General features: G+C 40.9%; 2 protein-coding genes across 9 annotated transcripts in view; both read left to right on the top strand.

Moving 5' to 3' along the window:
• Positions 1 to 10,975, top strand: part of LOC306965472 (LIM domain-binding protein 3-like) — a 51,673-nt gene extending 40,698 nt beyond the window's left edge. For 2 of the 7 annotated variants that reach the window (XM_079559926.1, XM_079559925.1), the window contains 8 exons: positions 3,255 to 3,347; positions 4,371 to 4,421; positions 5,446 to 5,732; positions 7,291 to 7,678; positions 8,825 to 9,005; positions 10,096 to 10,216; positions 10,292 to 10,407; positions 10,656 to 10,975. In XM_079559926.1, the coding sequence (XP_079416052.1) occupies positions 3,255 to 3,347; positions 4,371 to 4,421; positions 5,446 to 5,732; positions 7,291 to 7,678; positions 8,825 to 9,005; positions 10,096 to 10,216; positions 10,292 to 10,407; positions 10,656 to 10,745 (1,327 nt within the window). In that variant the 3' untranslated portion in view covers positions 10,746 to 10,975. The remainder of the gene's footprint in view (positions 1 to 3,254; positions 3,348 to 4,370; positions 4,422 to 5,445; positions 5,733 to 7,290; positions 7,679 to 8,824; positions 9,006 to 10,095; positions 10,217 to 10,291; positions 10,408 to 10,655) is intronic. The other 5 variants (XM_079559930.1, XM_079559931.1, XM_079559927.1 and 2 more) reach the window with 4 other exon arrangements.
• A 3,428-nt stretch (positions 10,976 to 14,403) lies between these two features.
• The window catches only part of LOC306965481 (bone morphogenetic protein receptor type-1A-like), a 72,364-nt gene continuing 65,094 nt past the window's right edge, over positions 14,404 to 21,673 (top strand). For both annotated transcript variants that reach the window (XM_079559948.1, XM_079559947.1), the window contains exon 1: positions 14,404 to 14,599. The gene's annotated coding sequence lies outside the window, so the exon portion shown is untranslated. The remainder of the gene's footprint in view (positions 14,600 to 21,673) is intronic.

The raw sequence follows: 21,673 nt of genomic DNA, 5'->3' as shown, positions 1-21,673 counted from the left end.
TCACCGACTGTCCCCCCCACTTGAAGACCACCCCATCCTCTTCCTGGTCCCACTCAGTTTGAGCCTGTCTCCACGCGTTTCCACAGACCCACAAGCCGCCACCACGCGAGTTTTAGTTTTGGCATGGCACAATCAAGTTGGCACCACGTCTTGGCACTTTATCGCCTTCACACCGTTTTGATCCAATAGAATGACGTGTAATAGGCTTCGGTTTCCACAAGGGGGAGATGCAATACCATGTCTTCTTTTTGTCCACTCTCGTGACTTTTGGACATTTGTTACATGTTGAGCTACAGATTATTCCTTAATTCTGGAATCGTTTATACATTTCAGTTTACAAGAATAGATGAAATGAAAATAGTTTAGTTTATTTGAGCAGAATGGAAAGATGCATGCAGGTATAGTATACATATAATTTACAGAAATATTCAAAACCCCCAGTAGTATTAGTGCAGTGCAAAAAGGTTGAAAAACCTTTGTCAGTTCTCTCAAATGTTACTGCCCCTGGATACATTTAACGCTACACCGCGTAACAATTCACCAAATAAAGAATATTAAGTACTGGTAGTAGAACAAAAGTACCGTTCAAGTTTCCAAAGCTTTAGATCAGACTAAGTGTATCTTAGAGGGTCTAGGGCTGGGTACCGTTAAACCTCGATACCAGTATTGTTTAGAGAAAAAAAAAGTAGCTTCTACTGGTATCGACAAAAAGAAAATTGAAAGCAGGTACAGAGAAAAAAAATACAGTTTTGATTCTGTTGGTTCCAGGGACGTGTTTTTCCTCCCATTTTCCTTTTGAATGTTTGAATGTTCCCCCAAATTTTTTGACACATTTTCCTCAGATTTTTTTATATTATTTTTGCCCCTATTTCATTCTGAATACTTACCCATTTGTCCCATATTTTTCTAAAATTCCTTATTTTTTGCCACAATTTCTCCAAAATTATCTATCTACTATTTTTCACACATTTCTTGACATCTTTGTATTGTTCTGTTTTGTGGTTCTAGATGACAAATATTTTTGTGTAGGCATTGGAAAAAGTATCGTTCAGGTATCGTATTGAGAAAAAAGAAATGGCGGTACCCAGTCCTACCCGGGCCCAAGTACAGTGCTGTCCTCTTGTGTGTCCATGCATGAGCTCATCAAAGTATTACAATACATCATAGAATTGTGATACAAGTGTAGTTTATTTATCGTGATATTTGATTTTGATACAACACCAGTATCACAACATATCATGATACAGCACAAAACAGCCCTAACATTTAGCTCTCGATATGACAAAAAAGAAGCCTTGTTCTGCTGCGCTCCCCATGACATAAGCATACATTTTCATAAAACATAATGCTCTATTGATGTTTATACAAAGGAAGCCCCTGTAATTGAATGTGCATATACTGCTGTATGTCTTCCTTGCCCCGGCTCTCCCTTCCTCCCCTGCTCTGCCCCCCCTAGGACCCTGATGGATGGAGCTTTCTCTGTTTCTGCACACTTATTTAATCATAGCTCCATTATGCACAATCGATAGGCCGCCTGTTTGGACTGAAATACGAGCGGATAGACCCCCCCCTTTCCTCCGGCCCCCCGGCTCTTGTCGGACTCTATACGTCGGCCCATGACTCACTGTGAATCAATAGAGCAGTGGGGTCAGCCTTTTATCCGCCAATAAAGAGACTGCGGTTTGTCTTTGCCTTATCCAGCTCGTCCTCGCGCTGGCTTCTGCCGGGTAAAATATTAGGTGCCGGGGGTTTCTTTCTGTGTGTGTGCGGTTTCCATAGAGACGCTGCTTTTAAGGAACGGCCTGTAGGATGGTTTTTAATTGGCCCATTAAAATGGCCGATCCATGAACGGACTGAAGACTGTGCAAAGTTGCAGTGAGCGAAATAGCGTTTGGTTTACAAAGGCGATGGTCATTTATGTGGATTTTAAGTATCCTGGTTTTGTCTGTGTCCATGTAAATGCAGTGTCTTGATGTCAGTATCCTGGATAGACCAATATCCGGGTCAGGAAAAACCAGGATGCTCTCACTGGGACATTCCCACTGTATCCAGGATAATGTGCCATATAGACTGAGTGTCCTGGTTTGTGAACGCTGCTACTACTGAGACGGATACGGCAGGAGCAGAGACTTTAGCTGGCTTCTACAACTCACTGTAGCTTGTAAAATAAATAAAACATTGCAGTATACTTTACAAAACAACCACTTTGCCGCTCGACAGGAGCTCCAGTGTCTGTCTGCGCTGCTGCCAGACTAAACTCACTTTGAGCCTCAAACCCATACTGTATTCTCCCACTTTTCACGTCTTTTACTGTTGCTGCGACAGAGCTCTAAAGCTTTCAGCCGAGTGCTTGTTCTTGTGATTAGAAAAATGTTAAAAAGCCCTGTGTTAGCAACATCGCTATTAGCCAACTCTGGAGCCTTAATAACCAGGATACTGTTGTTGCTCATGCAAACTGGGATATGAGAATCGAGGTTTCTCTGACACGTGTAAATATCATATGCAGAATACTGTCATTAGCGGGATACTCAAGCGCATGTGAACACACATGGACACACACAAGACCAGACGCCCCCAGATAATAACCGGGATACTGAAGTGCAACTGAACACACTTGCCTGATATGAGGTAAACTTGTACAAATCAAATATTAATTTTCCCCATTTCGATTTATTCACATGCAGTGCAATAAACCTAATGTTGGTGACATAAATACTCGCTACAAAAATCCCAGTACCTGCCCCTAATTACGTTCTGATGTGCTAGTGCAGCTTCCAGAAGTTACTGAGCCCGGGAAGTTCTTAGCTTTCAAATGAGGTAAAAATAAGATATTGAAATGAATAATGAATGAATGAATGCATAATTTTTTTCTTGCGTATTACATCAGCCGCTTGCTGGGAAGGTTTCAAATTGATATCTTAATTATATACGTACATATATATTTTCTCAGTTACTCACAACAAATACTACAATTACAGCATTTCCTAAAAAATAAAATATCAGAAGTTTAACTAATAACAACATTATAAAATAATCTAAAATGACCAAACAGCGATTTTCGAGGCGAGTGGACACTGTTGAGCTCCATGAGCATTCACTTACAGACAATTTTTGATGCATGACAATAACGGCTTGTTCTCTCCTTTGTGTGGTAAAACCTAAACGTTACCCAGCTAGGTTTTATGTTGATATCTTTGTAACAATTGCAGTGACTTTTATTACTAACCCATGCTTCAAACGTTCTTCTGCTGTAGCCCCACTGAGCATGCTCCGGCCCTCTCCGCCGTTAGCATCACTGAACAGTCTGCCGAGCCTGCTTTTGACGGCTCTGAATGTAGCGCCCAGAGGTAACCAACATTTTGGGGATTACTAGCTATGTTTCATTCATGTATTTTATTTTTCTTTCTTTCTGGAAGCAGGACATAACTACAGTTAGCTAAACATGAGATTTAAATACATTACGTCATGTTCCGAAGGCTTTATTCAGTTAGCATTGAAGCTAAACGCTAACGTTAATTGGAAACAAACGTTAAAATAGCACTACTATCTGAAATAACCTTTGAAACACACTTGACATGATGTTGATTTCAGTTTTATTCTGTATTTTAAATCTTTATTTTATTTTTGATTCACGTTAAAATGTTGACAGGAAGTGGTCTTTACCCTCCACTGGCCAACAGGAAGTTGGCTAAAAACATTCTGTGCACAGAGCCTGTTTATTTGTTCTTCTGACCTAGCAACATGCTACAACCAGTGTTTCCTTGAGCACTTAGCACTTGGAATTATTTCAGATTTTTAAAAAGGGTGGAACAGAGTCAAGAGTACATTTTTATGTTTTTTCATAAGATCTTACTGAATTTGGGAGCATTTTAGTTTAGTTATTAAAAAACAACACTCTTCTAAATTCTTAGTAATCTGAGTTTTCTCGACCAAATTATGAAAATATTGGCAGAATTCTCGAGGTTGGGGGTAAAAATTAAAAAATCAAGGGATCCGCGATGCGAAACGTGTTGGGAACCAGTGCTTTAACCATGGATGTTCTGTGCTGTGGCTTTAAACATCATGCATACTTCTTTTAGTCCAAGATTGTAAGATATTCTATATGATTTGTGAAGAGTGTTATATAAATATGATGGAATCCTCGTTGTACGGCTGCCTTTGAATCAAAATCTCAATTTGCAAATCCGCTATTATTTAACGTACATATGTGTCAAAAAGCTGCTGTTTACTGAATCTTATTTTAAAAATGGTTAGCCTGATGTATGTGGTGGCACTAGTGGAAATCCTTTGCAGCAAAGGCTTTCCCTTTTCCAGCGTCTCCTCATAACTACATTAGTGGTGACCTGTGCTATTGTCTCTACACCTTACAGGCGTCACATTGCTGCTAGTTACAGCTCCCACCACAGAGCTACCATCTCCAGGTAACAGGGGCCAAGCCTATACTCCGCATTCATGGCTTCTCCTTAACACTTTAACAATAAGGCTTTGGGCAAAGAAAATGAAGATTGATTTATGGTTAACAGTTTGTCAGGAGGACAGCGAGAAGTAACTCACTGAACCTGCCACTAAGGAACTATGCTTTTAATGTTTCAGCTTTGTCCACAAAACTGCAATGGAGTTGTTGTTAAAATTGGCTTTTGGACATGTTACTTCCTGTACAATATGATGAAGTCATTATATTTGTATCGGGAATAACTATGCCATTGCTCATTCGGAGTCGATCTTTTATCAGAGGTGGGTAGAGGAGCCAGAATATGTACTCAAGAATAACATGACTTTGAGGAGTAATCTAAAGAATTGGCTAAAAGTGGAAAATGAAACTGAGTAACTGTTTGAACCAAAAGGTTTGTTTTATGTTTAAGTAATGATGGACAGTGGGAGGAAAAAGTATGTGAACCCTGTGAATGTTTACATGTTATGGCCAATAAGAATATGACAACATGTCATTGTTTAAGCAGACACGGTTTATTCGTTCTTGTGATTTTAATAAAGTTAAGACCACATTTTATGACCAATTTAGGCAGAAATGTACTGTCAGGTATTCCAAGGGTTCACTTGCTTTTTATAGCATAAAATAAAATATTGTAAAATTTGTATTTCTTATAAAGACACATGGAAATGCTAATTGCCAAACATATTTTGTAGATAAGGAAGTAGAAAATATATATATATATATTTGCCCTGTCAACTTGAGGCTTATGTCCGTTATCGATTAACTCATGGCAGAGTTACCAATTTTTCTGACTCAAGTTATTCAAGTTAATAAAAAAATTTGCATTAAACTTCACCTAGAAGTACAATTTCATTCAAACATTTCTTCCAGTGCTACCCACCTCTGCTTTTGTTTTATCTCCTGGTACCATTTCATGCTTAAAGGTTCCTGTCGAAGAGTGTGGCCAACGTACTATCTCATTATGGTAATTTATTTTTTATTTTTGCCTCCAGTCCGTATGGCCCGCCCCCTCAGCAGTATCAGCCAATGCCCCCGCAGTACCAGCAGCAGGGCCCGCCCCCTCAGCATTACCAGCAGCAGGGCCCGCCCCCTCAGCAGTACCAGCAGCAGGCCCCGCCCCCTCAGCACTACCAGCAGCAGGCTCCACCCCCTCAGCAGTACCAGCAGCAGCCGCCGCCTCACCAGGTCCCACCCACTCAGCAGAGCTCCATCCAGATTCCCATGGGCGCCGCCCCTCCCAAGGTGGTCAGCACGGCCTGCATCTACCCCTCCCAGCCAGGTGAGGGCGTTACTTTGGCTTGTCCTAAAGAGCTCAGAACAAAATGACTGAGGATTGCATCGTTGGTTTCGGAAGTCAACTTACCTCTGCGATAGACCCGAGTTAAAAAAGTAGGGTTGTACATATACGGATATTGATATTGATACTGATTTCATGCCGACATGACAGATGTGTATGTTTTCAGGTGTCTGCATGGGCAAGTGCCCTTAATGTGGTTAATATTCACACACCGTGATGAGTTTTTTCTGAGCCCAAGTATTGGTACCGAAGTGAAGAAAAAGAGGTAGCAAATACCATAGAAATAAAAAGGAGAAGTGGTGTTCAATCCTTACACAAGCCGGCTAGTCCAGGACACTTTTCTGCTTTGCTAGCCTGCTCATTGTATTTTTTCTATATTCGTTAGCATTTAGCCATCAAACGTATCAGATTGTGAACAATGAAGATGTTTCCAGCTGTTGTTAATTCATCGACTGTCGACCATATTTAGGTGAGGTTATAGCCTAGTAGAGCTCAATGCTAAATCATCTTTCATTACATTTCTTCTTTTTGTGGTTTGGATACACATACAATGGCCACTAAACATGATCTTATAATATGATCATAATGGAGAAACCACAGAAATGTGTCATACCTAAAATATAGGGACTGAATTCAAACCGGTCTAGTCAAACTAACTTATGATAACGTTGTTATTCTTAACCCCTGCCTCAACCAAGTGCATTTTCTCCAGTTCAGCTTTACCCAAATCTTATAGCTCCTAGACTGGAGCTGAAAGCTAAGACCTAAAACACATATCTAAACGGATCTTTGTCCTCACGTTGGTTGCTATGTTGTTGTAACTTTTTCCCCCCATTTTTTTGTGTTTTTTTGTCACTTTTTTGTTTGCCCTTTTGTGGCTTTACTGTAGCGTTTTCATTTTCGCGTTTGTCTCGTTTTGTCGCTATTTAAACGCTTTTTTCCAAGAAGTTTTTAAATTTGGGTAATGGCAAGCTCGAGAAAATTTAAGAGGTTAAAAATCTTGAAAATACTGAAATTGAAATACTTCCACAACTTTTTGGTCTGTAAGTTTTTATATAAATTCCCAAACTTTTCAGGCTACAACCCCCAAAATGACCATGCAATAATATCAAGTGAAACACATCAAATCTTTGGCAGTTTGTACTGTTTACTTGTTATTTGACCTCAATTCACAAATAGGTTTTGATCAACCCCACTCTGCATCACATTTCACACAATGAATAAAATAAATTACAATCATTTACTTTATTAAAGATATTTTTAAAGTGGAAAAATTGAAAGGTGTGTGTTTGGCTCAGCAGACAAATATGCGATTTAGATTATCCAAATCCATATTTGATGTTGTGTTAACAGTATAATCCAAAATGTAATGCAGTGTGCATTTAAGCAGGACTAAACCAACTGAAAAGAATTAGATAAATTAGGTTTCAGTGGCAAGAAACCGATTTAGCCTTTGCTCATGTCATGATAATAAAATAGTGATACAATAGTGTACAATCCAGCTTACTATGAACTTCACTGATCTCTTATTTCTGTTTAGCACCTGCCCCCGCTCCAGCCCCCGTCATTCCCCAGCCCTGCCCCCCAGCCACTGTCCCCGCCCCTCCGCCCGCTGCCCCCTCTCCCTCCAACAGACCTCCCTGGGTGACCGACACCAACTTTGCCGACAAGTTCGACCCCAGTAAGATGACCACCTCCTCCACCAAAGTGCCAGCGCTGCCCCAGGCCGCTCCGCCCCCTCCCGCCTTCATACCCAACCCCGCAGGACCCCCCGCCCCCAGCCCCGCCCCCATTAACCCCAGCCCCGCCCCCATCACACCCAGCCCCGCCCCTTTCCTCCCAGTGGCCAGGGGCGTGGCCCAGCGGGCCGAGAGGTTTGCAGCCAGCGGTAGGACGCCTCTGTGCGGGGCCTGCAACAGCATCATCAGGTACGAAAATACATTTACTCATTTCATTAGTTTAGTTTTATGAGTGATGTAAGTTTAAAGCAGTATTAAGTAACTCGCGCCACTGCAGGTGTCGTAGCATGTTGCGTTTTTTTTACCCATTGATTGTCCGTGAGAGTAAATACTACGCTGACAGAAAAGACAAAGGAAGAGAGGGCTATTGTACAGTATTTACAGCCAAGTTTAGGTTAATTTTTTTTTAAGCGGTGCTAGCCCTCAGTTAGCTTTGCCCGTTAGCTTCTTCTTCGTGATTCCATTTGTGTGTATTGGTGACTCCGACCCGGTGGCAGTCAAGTTGCAAGTTTTCTGGCCAGAGACACCAGGGGAGCTGAATGACCCCCCAATCATCCCATTAACACCCAGAGGGACTACGGAAAGGATTTATTAAGATAAACTAGTTACTTAGTACTGCTTTAAAGGTAAATTGAAATTGTATTGTTAAAACCTACCTGGTGTAATGTGTAATGTTAAATTATACAACATATTTTAGTTTAGTCAATACTTTTTCCATATTATTATATTTTTTCCCATGTGACCAAAGCACAAGACGTGCTCCTTTGGCATTTCATCTTCAATTATATAGTGGTCTTTCAAACTATCATTGGAAATTTAAGGGTCAGATCTTCCACCTGGCGCAAGGACAGCGCAACTCAAAACTCACCAACCCCTCAGAGTCTGGTTGGAGGAAAGCTCTGAAAGTGCGCTCCTACTGCAAAAAGTTGCGTTATAGTCTGTGTTTAGAAACAGACTGGGCCTTAAATGTTCTTTTTTATTTAGTTTCTGTTAATCAACAAAAAATATCTGGAGATATTAGTTTTAGTGTATGTAATGTATCACAACTTTGTCTTTGAGGTATTTTCCAGATGTACAATATTCGAAATCCTGCAACAAGAAATACCAAGGCGAACGTGTCCACAGTTTAAAAAAAAAAAGAAAAAGCCTAAGACTTTTCAGGAACTAGATCAAATAAGTCTCAGATTCATAACTTTGAAAGTAGCTTTAACCAGTTTAAGCTTTAAGAGAGAGTCAGACTGAATACGCTAGAATACTGCTCCAAAAAATCTCCACTGCTATAACTGACAGTTTGTGAAAGTTTCAGCATTGACATAAACTGAATATGCCCCTCAGGGGTCCGTTCCTGGTGGCCCTAGGCCGCTCCTGGCATCCCGAGGAGTTCAACTGTCACTACTGCCACATGTCTCTGGCCGACGTCAGCTTTGTGGAGGAGCAGAACAGCGTCTACTGTGAGAACTGCTACGAGGAGTTCTTCGCCCCGACCTGTGCCCGCTGCAACACCAAGATCATGGGGGTGAGGCGGATTACCATGGACATAACAGAACCACAAAGAACAATGTTAGTTAGGCCCCGATCGATATGGATTTTTGAGGTCCGATACCGATATGATGGGGGTTGGCCGATAGCTGGTATATAGGACGATACTTCAAGTAATTAAATTTGATGTCTTTTTTTAAAATCTCTCATATAGTAATGTGTAATGCAGTATAGTAATGGTTTCAATCATAAAAATATATCTAATAGAGGTCACCTGATGTGTGGTTTTCTAAGGCCAATGCCGATATGCATTGCTGATATTTTTGGCCACATTTTTAAAAATGTCTACAATCCTGTGTATGAAGCTTCTAAACGGGTCAGTGTTGAACTGTGACAGCAGGGGGCGCCGTATGAGAGGCCTAGTGCTGAGGACATTCATGTTCGGTGCTTCAGAGGGACAAAAATGAGTAGATTCCAAAACAAAAAAGGATAAGTCTCTTATGGTTCTGAAATTATACCCAAAAGTCTGCAACATACAAAAGGTGTACAAACTTGTGATAGATTTTTACCGTGATGTTTCCCCGCTCTATCACACTCAGTTCCAGAGATATCGGCCGATATTGAAAATACCCAAATATGGGCCTGATTTATATCGGCCGGCCGATCTATCGGTCAGGCCCTAAAATCACAAAGTCTATATTTAGGATTATAATTGTCAACTTTTTAACAATGATGTTCTCAAAAACAGACCTGGAGCTGTGTTTTGGCCCACGTGCGCATCTTTGAGTAATCGTTGAGTCTTCCCCATCCCTTGCTAATCTTAATCTTGTCATTGCGGAGTTCGAACACTCACCATAATTTCACTACAGCTGCCTGGTCTGTTTCACCCCCTCTTTACTGAAACAGCTGCACAGCAAACAGGAGCAAGAGGAGGGGGGGGGGGGGGGGGGGTGTAAGGGACGTGCTGAGAATTTATTTGAAAATCAATTTGTTTCAGCTGTTTTAGATCAGCATTGCATTTTTCAGGTGTAAGATAGTGATGAAGATGCGTTTGAGATCTAGCTCAAATACCTGCAAAAAGCATAATACCCGCTCTTGTCTTGTTTTGCCTCTCCTGTGCGCTGTAGGAAGTGATGCATGCTCTGCGGCAGACGTGGCACACCACTTGTTTCGTGTGCGCCGCCTGTGGCAAACCATTTGGAAACAGCCTCTTCCACATGGAGGACGGAGAGCCCTACTGTGAGAAAGGTGAGGGCTAGTGCGAACCGCGTCATGCTAAAGGTACAGCAGCAGACCTAAACCTCTCTTCAACTTGCCTTTCAGACTACATTTCCCTCTTCAGCACCAAGTGTCATGGCTGTGACTTCCCCGTGGAGGCGGGGGATAAGTTCATCGAGGCCCTGGGTCACACTTGGCACGACACCTGCTTTGTCTGCGCGGTAAGGAACACTCATATTTATTTTATATTTCCACTTTTTAATGGTCCGTTGAGAACACGTTTTCAGTTCTCTCTTAGTCTCAACCTGAAAATACTTACTACCTTAATAAAACAAAGGCCCACTCATAAACCGACACAACAGCTCTACATTTGTATCACTTTCATACCAAGGCGCTTCCTTATACATAAAAAAGGAGAGTAAAACAGCCTTGAATACAGAATAAGTTATTTTGGCGTTTATTTCTGTAGGTGTGCCACGTGAACCTGGAGGGCCAGCCTTTCTACTCCAAGAAGGACAAGCCTCTGTGCAAGAAGCACGCTCATGCCATCAACGTGTAGGCCTGGCCTGGGAGAGGAGAGCAGGCCGGACACAGCTGCTGTCAGTTTGACAAACCATGACTTCGATTTTTCAGTGGATTATAGTACAGAGAATGCTATAAAATGAAATGCCACTGTGTAATCAATAACTTGATTGGTTTATTAAAGGTTTTGTACCAGAAACTGTGCACACACACAAAGGCTGTACTTTTGAATGCAGGCGACTTTCTCCTCAATCATTTACATTTTTAGGCAACAACTTAAAGGCCTTATACAGGACTTTTTTTTCTACTTTTTTTTTTTGCAATCAATAAAAAAGGGATTTCATGAATTGAAATAGTTTATTGTGCTCAAACTCTTTCCTAACACATTTCCAACCTCCCAATTATTCACAGGGTTAATGAGTTAATGAGCCCATAACACAATACTGTCACAGTGATGTACATAACAACTAGCTGCTAGTTCACCATGAATAAAAAGGCTCAGGAATTCGACACAGAGCTCCAGGGCCTTATGTTATGGACAGATGGATAGATTATTTCCCACTACTGGAAAAGAAAAAGAAAAAGAAATCGGGTATGGGGCCTTTTTTAATTTCAAGAAAAAGTCTGATACACATCTTTACATGATCATAAGTAACTGACAAAGCCTTACTGATGTGTGTTTGATACACTGTATTTGAGCGTTTACAAGAATGTAACAACATATAGTCAGTAGGGTGGGACTGCATGCATACGAACGACATGATGTGCATCTTGTCTTCCACTGTTCACCTGTTGTTTTTTTGCAGATTTGACTAGTGCAACTGTAGCATAGGCTAACCATTCATTTACACATAACCGTGAGATTCATATTTATTTACTATTGTGAGTGATTTATATTTAATGCTAATATATTTTCACTGCTGCATTCATTGTTTCGTTTTGTTCAGATGAGGTTGTAGTTTTTGTTTTTTTGAATGGCTGGCATCAAACATGCAGTGAGTGTTGATCTTTTGTAATGGGTTCATTTGTGAATGTTTGAATGCTTGGTACATTGTTCTCTACAAAAATCATGTGGTCCTCAGTTGTACATTTTAAAGCCACACTGCGGAACATTCTAGGTTACATAAACAAACATGTCAGCGAAGTTGTATATTGATCTAGATCATAGAAATATAAAGGAGCGGCCGAGAAGCGTGATGTAATCCGAGCATGTAGTTAGCAAGTCGGTGTTGGCCTGCCCCATGTATTTTCCTATAGCGGTTAGCATTAGCCGTTAAACATCGGAATTTATGAATGATCCAGATGTGCTCGCTGTTGTCAACCAACTTTGCTCTCTAAATAAGTAAGTAAATAATCTAATAGTTGGCTAGTAGAAGTCCAGTCCAGTACGAGAGGCGAGAACTCGGTGTATTCTATTTATAGGATGAAATGTTCCACAGTGTGGCTTTAAAATCGGTTTCATTTTCTTAAAATACAAATGAGCAAGAACAAAACTAACTTGTACTGTATGTAGGGTATCTCTCAGCAATTTCTCTAGATGAACAAGTCACCACCATTTTGTGCCTCAGCCCCGTCTCCTGACTGGCACTCTGCGGTCTGACGTCCCGGTGTACAGTTTTTATTGGACTATTTTATACAGAGCGTGAGTGTGTGTGTGCATGATGTGTGTCACAGCATGTTTGAAATGAGAAATATCAGTATTAGTTTGTGCCACTGTCATGGGAAAGTGCTTTACTGTCATCATTATATGTGAGTGTTTGGACTAACTTACTGTTCTGAAGGTGGATATACTTACTAATACTTACTGCTGCATTTACCATTTTGTTTAGCAAAATGATCCTTGTGTTCGAAGTTTAATAAAGGAGCACGACCAACACTTGACCCGCTGTGCCTGTGGTGTTATTTTTGTTGAGAATTTCATCAGAGCTATTGTTTTTGTTCGCACCAAGAGACTGACTGACTGAACTCATTTAGAAAAAACATGACTCTTGCACACTCCATGGTTTGCGCACATGTCACCAAATTCTTTAAGGTGCGGTAGTATGTTGTTTCCAGGCACATAGTACCATTCTATACCACACTCCGAAAGCTATGCTACCCAAAATTGTTTGGAAAATGCTGCAAATATAAAAAGAAGTATTTTCCCTCAAAACAACACTGTTCCTGATGCTACGATTTCGCCTCTGAATTTTTTAAAGGAACAGGCCACCGTTTTTCCATACTGGAATATGTTCTTACCTGAGCTTAGACGAGTTGATGCGTACCTGTCTGGTCTTTGTGCGTGCGCTCAGTCACACAAAAAGACCAAAGGCATTGTTAGCATTTGGCCTCTCCCAATGTATTCCTATAGCTCCAAACGGGGGTGAAATTGGAAGCGACCACGCTCCTCCACGGGCACGCACTGGCGGAGCCTCGTCCCCTCCCGCAAAACCGAAGGAAAATGGCTGCTGACAGGAGATTGAAAGATTACTCAAAAATACATGAATCAATCTGAGCAACACTGGAGGCATGTTTTTCAGGAAGGAATCACACACCAACATCACCGGAGGTCATACCGCCTTTGCTCTGCCCAATCTCGTCAGACCTTGGAAGCTAAGCAGGGAAGGGCCTGGTCGGTACTTGGATGGGAGACCATTTGGTAACACCAGGAAGCCTAGCGAATGGAGTGAGTGAGTGAGTGGTTGGTGGTGGTCGGAAGGGCCGATGGCGCAGACTGGTTGCCTCGCTTCTGTCAGTCTACCCCAGGGCAGCTGTGGCTACAATAGTAGCTTACCACCACCGAGTATGGAATGAATGAATAATGCAATATAAAGCGTCTTTGAGTGTCCAGAAAAGCGCTATATAAAACCGATGCATTATTATTATTATTATTATAAAAAGCTTTAAAAAGTGATTTTTCCATAATAACCTTTAAACTGTTTTTGGAGAAGACCCGGACACATTAGTAGTTTTCATTTATAATTTCTTCTTTCAGCGAGCAGGGCATAGGGATTTTCATTGTTGGAATAGCGCAACATGAAACAAATCAGTGTGTTCTGTGTGCAAGTTTTAATGTCAAAGTTGAAGTTTCACAACATAGTGCTTTTCACCTCAAAGTTCAGTGCTTTGTCAGTTTGGTTCTCAAAGAAAAAAAAATGTTTAGGAAAATGAAACCACGAAACCTATTTCAGCTGTACTGCATTTAACAAGTGAACAACCGTAACATTCAAACTAAGCTGTTGTTTATTGGCATGTTGAGTTGGCCATTTGAATATTTTTTGCCTCTCAAAATATTTTCCCGTCTGACAGCAGAGGGCGCTTTTGTCCCTTCCGTAGTTACAGATAGAGGTCTCACTTTTACGCCTTTACCAAACACTGTTATTATTAATGTTTTTCTGACCCAACCTTACAAAAAGACACATGGTAAATAATTCGATTAAATAAATCAATTTGTTTACATTTCTCAAGATGTAAAAGGTGCATAGCATACAATTTACTAAATTTGCTTCGTACAAAATTGGCCACCGACCGTGAAAATATACATGTATTATTTTATTAGTGTACTGTATTTGTGGCTCTCCCCAAATTAAATATAGACCATGTAATGTAACGTAACACCATTCGTGACAGACGGACCGGAAACGTAGGTAGTCTCGCTCGGAGTGGCTCCTCTGCGTGAGCGGAGACGATCTCCGTGTTGCCGCTGCGCTCCAGCATCAATCAGCCAAACCACAGATCACTGAGCGACGAGAGGGAATACGTCCTGCAGCTGGAAACGTGTCATTTCTGCCGAAAACGGGATTGTACTTTTTTTTGCATCTGTCGAGGAAACCTGTACCCGAATAACGATAATGATCTAACACCGGAGGAAGAAGCGGATTCTCTAGATCTTTGTAAAACAAAACGAGCAAGGTAAGCGCGGATTTGTGGATTCCAAAACTTCATTCCTGACCTGCGGCTCCGCGTCCGACTTTACAGGGCTCCGTCTATTGACTGGGAAAACAGTCGTAACCACGTACCGTACTCGTTGTAATCGTACTCATATTTGAAGCAGTTTTATGTGTGTTTTTGGTTTAAAAATGTAGCGATATATGATTGTGAAACGGTTCTGGGATTGAGTTGGATGGAGATGACTTTGTATGCCTCACCGCGAGACTGTATTATATGTGTTGCTGCTCCGAAAATAAAAGTTATATCAGCTTTCATAAACGCATAGAAAATGTGTGACTTGATAAACACCCGAATCTGAACATTTGTACTTGTAAAACGAGCCTTGTTCTGACCAGCACAGCCCGGTTAAAGCGCTCGTTAGCCGCATTCCTCTGTTAGCTAACTTTGTTTCACACTTTACCATTTGCTTTTTCTTACTTTTTCACAGTATATTTAGATTGATACGTCTCCAAATGACCTCACCGATTTAACATATTGAATATCAGGACTTTTTTTGTTATTGTTGCTACTTTTCTAAACGGTTTTTCTAACAAATGTCCGCGATATTTTCCAGTGGCTTTGAAAGCTAGCGCAAGCGGTGTGTTTAGCTTCATGTTAGCCTCCAGGTTGTTGCATTAAGTTTCCTTGAACTTCTGCGAGATGTCAAGAAAAAGACAAATCCCGATGTCCACTGCTAAATTATATACATATCTTAAATTATTTCTTTCACCTTTTTTGTGGAAGTTGGCATACACAACAACGGTAATGCTGTGCCCACCTGTGTGTGACTGAGTTTTCTTCCTTTAACAGTAACATTATGTATCACCAGGGTCGACTCAACATCTCGGTTTTTCAATTTCTTTATTGTCAATTGTATGGAGACATTTATAAGGCCACGAGAAATACATGTCGCAGTCTGATCACATTCGTACTGAACACGCTTCTATAATTTTTTTAAAATATGGTTTTAAAATAAAGATTTATCACTCTCCACATCTAATATAGGAGCATTTTGTTTCCTAGTAGTGCAATACAAGTTGTTTAGGGCTGCAACTAACGATTATTTTGTAATCGATTACTCTATCGATTATTTTTTACTGTGGATGGCGTAGGAAAATTATATTTTTTCATTTTTTGTGATCTCATAAAGCTATAGTGGCGCCGCTTGAGGACATGTCGATGGAGTAAACTTAAAGTAAATGTTTGTTGGAGGCTCTTGGCGCTAATTCTGCTTCTGATTAAATGAGACACAGACAGATATACATGAAATGTACAATGTATAAAACACTACAGACCCTAACTTTAAAAACAAAGTAGGTTTTCATAAAAAATACAACATTTTCATGTAATTCTTGCTCTCTTTCAGTCTGTGTGAACCAGAAAACAATTAATCGATTACTAAAATAGTTGTCGACTATTTCAATAAGCGATTAGTCGTCGATTAATCGATTAGTTGATGGATTGTTTCAGCCCTAGTGCATTGTAAATATGTGTGAAGAGAAACAAAAGACGTGTGTGGCGTGCGATTTGCATCTAATCCTAAAGCCTTTTTATTGATCAGGAACTAGCTGATTGTTGTTTACATTTACATTCAGCTCCTCGGAAGTTGTAAAACGTGCATTAACTCATCCCTCTGCAGAATGAGGATGTTAGGAATGAGTTTGGGCTTCATCTATCAGTTCAAAAATCCAGATTTCTGTTAGTAAAATGCAAAGTTACCTTTTCCCCCCTGAAGTATTTCTATTCACATTTGAGTCTGAACTGCCCTGCTGTGAGTCTGTATACTGTGTTGTCTCGCTCTCATGACTGACGCCCCTTTAAATCAGCACCGGAGCCGTCTGCTGATTGGAAACTGAGTGGCATAGATCAGCTGGCTGTGTTTCCAGGAAAAGATCACTGCTGCTGCTGCTGCCGTGCAGGGAGGAACGACATGCTCCGAGCTGCAGTGAACCGTCTGTGCACTCCGGCCTCGGCTCTACCTGATGCAAATGTGTGTGTGTGTGTGGCTTTTGTGGCTTTGCGGAGTGCGGACACTCCTGACCACTGTGCAAACAACTAAACTAAACTATGGCGAGCCTTGTTGACACGAGCGGTTGTTTGTATCATTATTACCGATTACCCGGTTAGTAGTGTGATATAAATGATAGCAAATCGGAAATGGCTTTGGGTCACGCGTCTACTTTGTTTGATAATATAACTCCCAAAATGACAGTTTTCAGTTGAGACACGATGGTGACACAAACAATCCTTAAACGAGAAGCAATATATAATTTGTAACAATATAATCAAAACAATATCATTCGTAATACCTAGTAGGGCTGGGACAACATATCGATCGTTTTGCAATGTATAGCAATTAGGGGTGGGAACCTCTGGGTTATTGATATATTGCACAAAAATAACCTGCGATACATCACGATAAAAAAACAAAAACAAGCTACTTTTAACCTTTATTTTGTCATACTACATATTCATCATTTACATTTCTTTTCATGTGCCAAAGCACTTTTATAAATGATCCCTGACTTACACACATCATTAAAAGTAATTTATTTACGTGATAGTGTTTGGTCCAAGTGCTTAAAACTGTAGTGCTGCCCCCTGCTGTCCTGACTGAATTCTTGATCATTGTTGATCAATAGAGGCTATTGACTGTGAAAACAGTGGAGCCTGTGGAGCATTAGTATGCATGACGTTCATTAATATGCATGACGTCATCAACTGTGTCGGAATAAAATCGTATCGGCATCGCATCGTCTCGCAAAATATCGCGATATATCGGAAAATCGATATATTGTCGCACTCCTAATCGCAATATGCCTTTGTCCCAATACCAAGTATCGATATTTTATCACAGTCTCAATACTTGCAATACTTTTTAATGTATTGTTTTTTCAGGAACAGTTACACCACACTTAACTAGTGGCATTTGGTTTATAACTTTTGGACACAATACTTGCTGTATCACAACATACGTATCATATCAGCTCCGAAGTATCGTGATACGTATTGTATCGCAACTAACGCGCATCGTCCCAGCACTAATGCCCAGTTTGTTCAATTTGTTTTGAAAGTACTCTGAGGTAGGGGTGCACAATTTTGGCAAAAAAAAAACAAATTTTGCAATTTTATTTATTTTTGGCCAAATATTGCGATTTTTACATTTCATGCATTAAAAAGCATAAACTGGTAAAATGATGAGCGTAGAGAGTTACTTTTAGACTTTAGTCAAACGACATATTCTTGCTCAAATCGCCCCACAAAACACAATAATCTACTTTCAAAAAGATTTGGTTTTATGTGTCCCACACATTCAGAGTACCTCTGGGGGACGGCCATCGGACTAAAGTAAGTCCAGGATGGAATCACAGAGCATCTATCTAAACACTTAATAATCTGCTTTATGGAAACTCAGGCAAACTTTTATCTGTTGCAGCTGAACCTGAGATCAGAGGCTCCACAATTCGGATGAACATCTATCGCTCAAATGCCAGAGTCAGAAGAAAAAATACCTCAGTCTCTTGAGGTGCGGTTATTGTAGTATTCAAAACCTTGATTGTGATTTGATTTTGAAAACCTTGCAGCCCTTCTCCGATGGGCACCGTAGTCTCCTCAAATTATAGGAAAGTACATTTATTCTTGGCATAACATTTAATAGTATCAATTCAACACACTTTGATTTGTAAGGGCACAGCTGGATAAATCCCTGTCAGAATATGAAAGATTTTATCGTGGTCATTTTGTCCCTTGCGTTCTGGTAATTGCGTCAGCAGCCTTTTATTGTAAGTACAGGCATTAATTTTTAATGCTACATTCTGAACTGATTTATTAAAAAGCCATTTTAATACTCAGGCCTGTCACAATTATTCCGAGTTACTGACTTACTGTTCAATAACTCAATAAACAACATTTTACGTTTACTTGCATTTTTAAAAAAAAAAGGTAAATTGTGTTTCACTGTGCTTCATGTTTTGCACTGCTGTTATTCTTATGAGTTACAAATTCAGTGGCAAAATGGTCTTCAATATGATCAACACATTAGCTTTCTCTAGAGGTTGACTGATATATCTACCAGCCGATATGTTGATATATTTTTTGCGTTGGAAAGAGCGGAATGAGGGCTTCAAAGCAACTTCCTCGGCCTCAGGGGGATGGGGAAACATTGCAATGAAAATTGGTTAGCTACAAGTTTGTTTATCACACGTTTCACCAACTAAATTTCACCAACTAATAAAGATCTCACCAACTAATAAAGATCTTTTTCTTCTAAACCTCAGTGAATATGGACATGCATTATATTGATCGCCATGCAAAATGCCACGGCTAGCAACAGTATGTTAATGCTAACAGCAGCATGCTGCTAACGGCAACTAATCAAGGCTGGGACTGAAACTATGAATCACCTGAAGTAATATAATACAAGTGGCCACTGCTGGAGTATTTGTTTTTACAGGATTATAGACCAGACATTTGTCTGCCGGGCATATCGGCATTGGCCATTAAAAATCCAAAATGATCGTCATCGGCCTTAGAAAAACCCATATCGTTGACCTCTACTAATATCCCTCATTTTAATATAAAGAAGCACAACCTAATTTTGCCTAGGGCTACATCATGACAAACTTTAAAATGACCTTATACCCAATGGACACAATCCCCCTCAGCGAGGGGGAAGCAAGTGGAGACCCCCCCCCCCCCTTTATGCGGGCGCATTACAAATGTAAATCTAGTATTATCCATATGCCAGACAGCTGTACATTCCTCCACAGAGCCTAGGATCTCTGTTACAGGAATAACAGGCTGACGGACAGCGGGCACGCCGGCTGCACACCACAACAACAGAACAGGAACAAGGAGTGTGAGGGGCTGTTGGTCAAGAGAAAACAGAAGTATAAACCATGAATGAGCGGCTCTAACTCATCTCCAATGTCTGTTGGGACAAGTTTTCTATATGTTTCCTTTTTCTCTGTAGGTCCAGATACAGTATTAGTTAATAAAAAGTAATGAAACTGATGAATTAACATCCCAGTTAAGTCTACATTCTACCTTTGTACACTCGGACCAATTTAGGGCTGCCCTCTCATGTTTTGACAGAATTCTAGTCCACTTTAGCCTGCATTCATGACTGTGAATGCAGTGGGGCTCTGCTGCAGTCTAATTGATATGCATGATGGCAGAAGAGCAGTGGTTCTCAAAGTTTTTCACACTAAGGGGCCGCCTCATAAAAAGTTTGAGCCTGGGCCTTGGTGGAAGCAAAGTATCGGCATTGTTTTTAAGACACTTCTGGCATCTTTTAAGTGGTGCCTCCAACCCAGAACGTTAGAGCCCTGGAAAAGGTCCATGTCACCAACACCATTTGTAGCTTTTGTGGCTTGACAAAATTTGCGTGACCCTTTTGCTAAATCTGAACTGCAACTTGAAATCCCCTTTCGAAGCTGGTTCGAAGCGTTTTCACAAAAAGTTTTGCGTCAAATTGAACACTGGCCGTGACTGTTTGTTGGCTCATATTGTCTGTTCGTAGGCGCTGGTCTATTCTTAAAGGGTGACCGATAGCAGGAGCAGTGCGGCGCAGCCTGGATCACAACAGTCTCCACAGAAAGTCCAGTGAAGGCCACACCTGATCCACAACTGTCCACAGCAACAGTTTGTCAGGCTGTCACGTGACCGCGGCGAAACAACATCACCGCGCTTTAGTACAGTTTAACACCGAGCTGACCAACACTGGGATACAGTTTGTTTGCTCTCAAGCAGGACTGCAATGACTCATGGAAATCAACATGACTTCCCTATTGTGTTAACTTTAAGCTAACCCGAGAAATTGGCAAAGTTCTTCACTTCCGATCTATTGCGAGTCTTAAAGGAACAGGCCATTTTTTCATACTGTGATATGTTGCCGAGTTGATACGTACCTGTCTGGTCTTTGTGCCTGTGGAAGAGCGTGGTCGCTTCTAACTTCACCCCCGTTTGGAGCTATAGGAATATGCTGGGAGAGGCCAAATGCTAACATCTTCGGTCGTTTGGCGTGACTGAGGGCACGCACAAAGACCAGACAGGTACGCATCAACTTGTCTAAGCTCAGGTAAGAACATATCTCAGTATGGAAAAACAGTGGCCTGTTCCTTTAAGCATACATCAGTGACTGCTGGAGATGGCTATTTCCTTGATCTGATACATGTCAAATAAAGTGCGATAAATAAACCACACAGGATCTTGACTCAAAAGTCAACAGTTTCGCTTCATAGCGTGTTGCTACTTCACAGGCTACAGTTAACGACATCACTCAAAGATAACCAGAGAATTTCGCAAAGTTTCTTCAGTCCTGGCGTTACAAATGCTTTTCTCTACTACATCCCCGATCTTTCACGCACCGTCATCACTTCGTCTCTTCTCGCCCGTGCATGTTTGTTGGGAGTGGAGGACCTTTTGTACAGTAAAGTGCAGCTTTACTCTCAAATTAGGATGAATGTATCCTTGTATAATGTAGTAAGTAATGTATACTTGCAAGCTTAAAAAGATGGTCATGTAGTACCAACATATCTGGGAAAATTAGCAAGTGTGTGCTTCAATGTGATTTGAATGTGTTTGATGATCGATGAGATGAAAACAGTCAAAGGAAAATGTCAAAATGAGGTCAATGAGAACTTGCAGACTGTTTCTTAGACGGATGGTGTGGTTGAAATGAAATGATAGTTTGTACATGGTTAATGGCTTTCGATCTTGAGCTTCATGTGGAGCTCTTCATTTACTTCTGGCATCTATCTTTCTACATCGAGCTGTTGAAAATATGGAATTGTCAAATCTTTTTGCGACTTCTTTCCGAAGCATCCTCTCCTCTTCTCCATTTCGACTTGATTTCTTTATCCCACACACAGTTCCCCCTCTTGAGTTTCTTGCCGTTGTGCGCGGTCGACTTGCTCTCACTTTTCCCCCCTTCTCCCGGGAGTCAGTCCAAGCCTCGCAAGCCCGCACTCTGGGATTCCTCTTTTTCTCTTTTCCAACCCCCCCTTCCTTCTCCTCCTCCTCCTTCTTCTTCTTCGTTTCCAGTCTGGGTGGATC

The sequence above is a fragment of the Gobius niger genome, assembly GCF_951799975.1.
Source record: "Gobius niger genome assembly, chromosome: 7".
In the NCBI taxonomy this organism is placed as follows: domain Eukaryota; kingdom Metazoa; phylum Chordata; class Actinopteri; order Gobiiformes; family Gobiidae; genus Gobius; species Gobius niger.
This window is presented reverse-complemented; position numbering and strand designations above follow the sequence as displayed.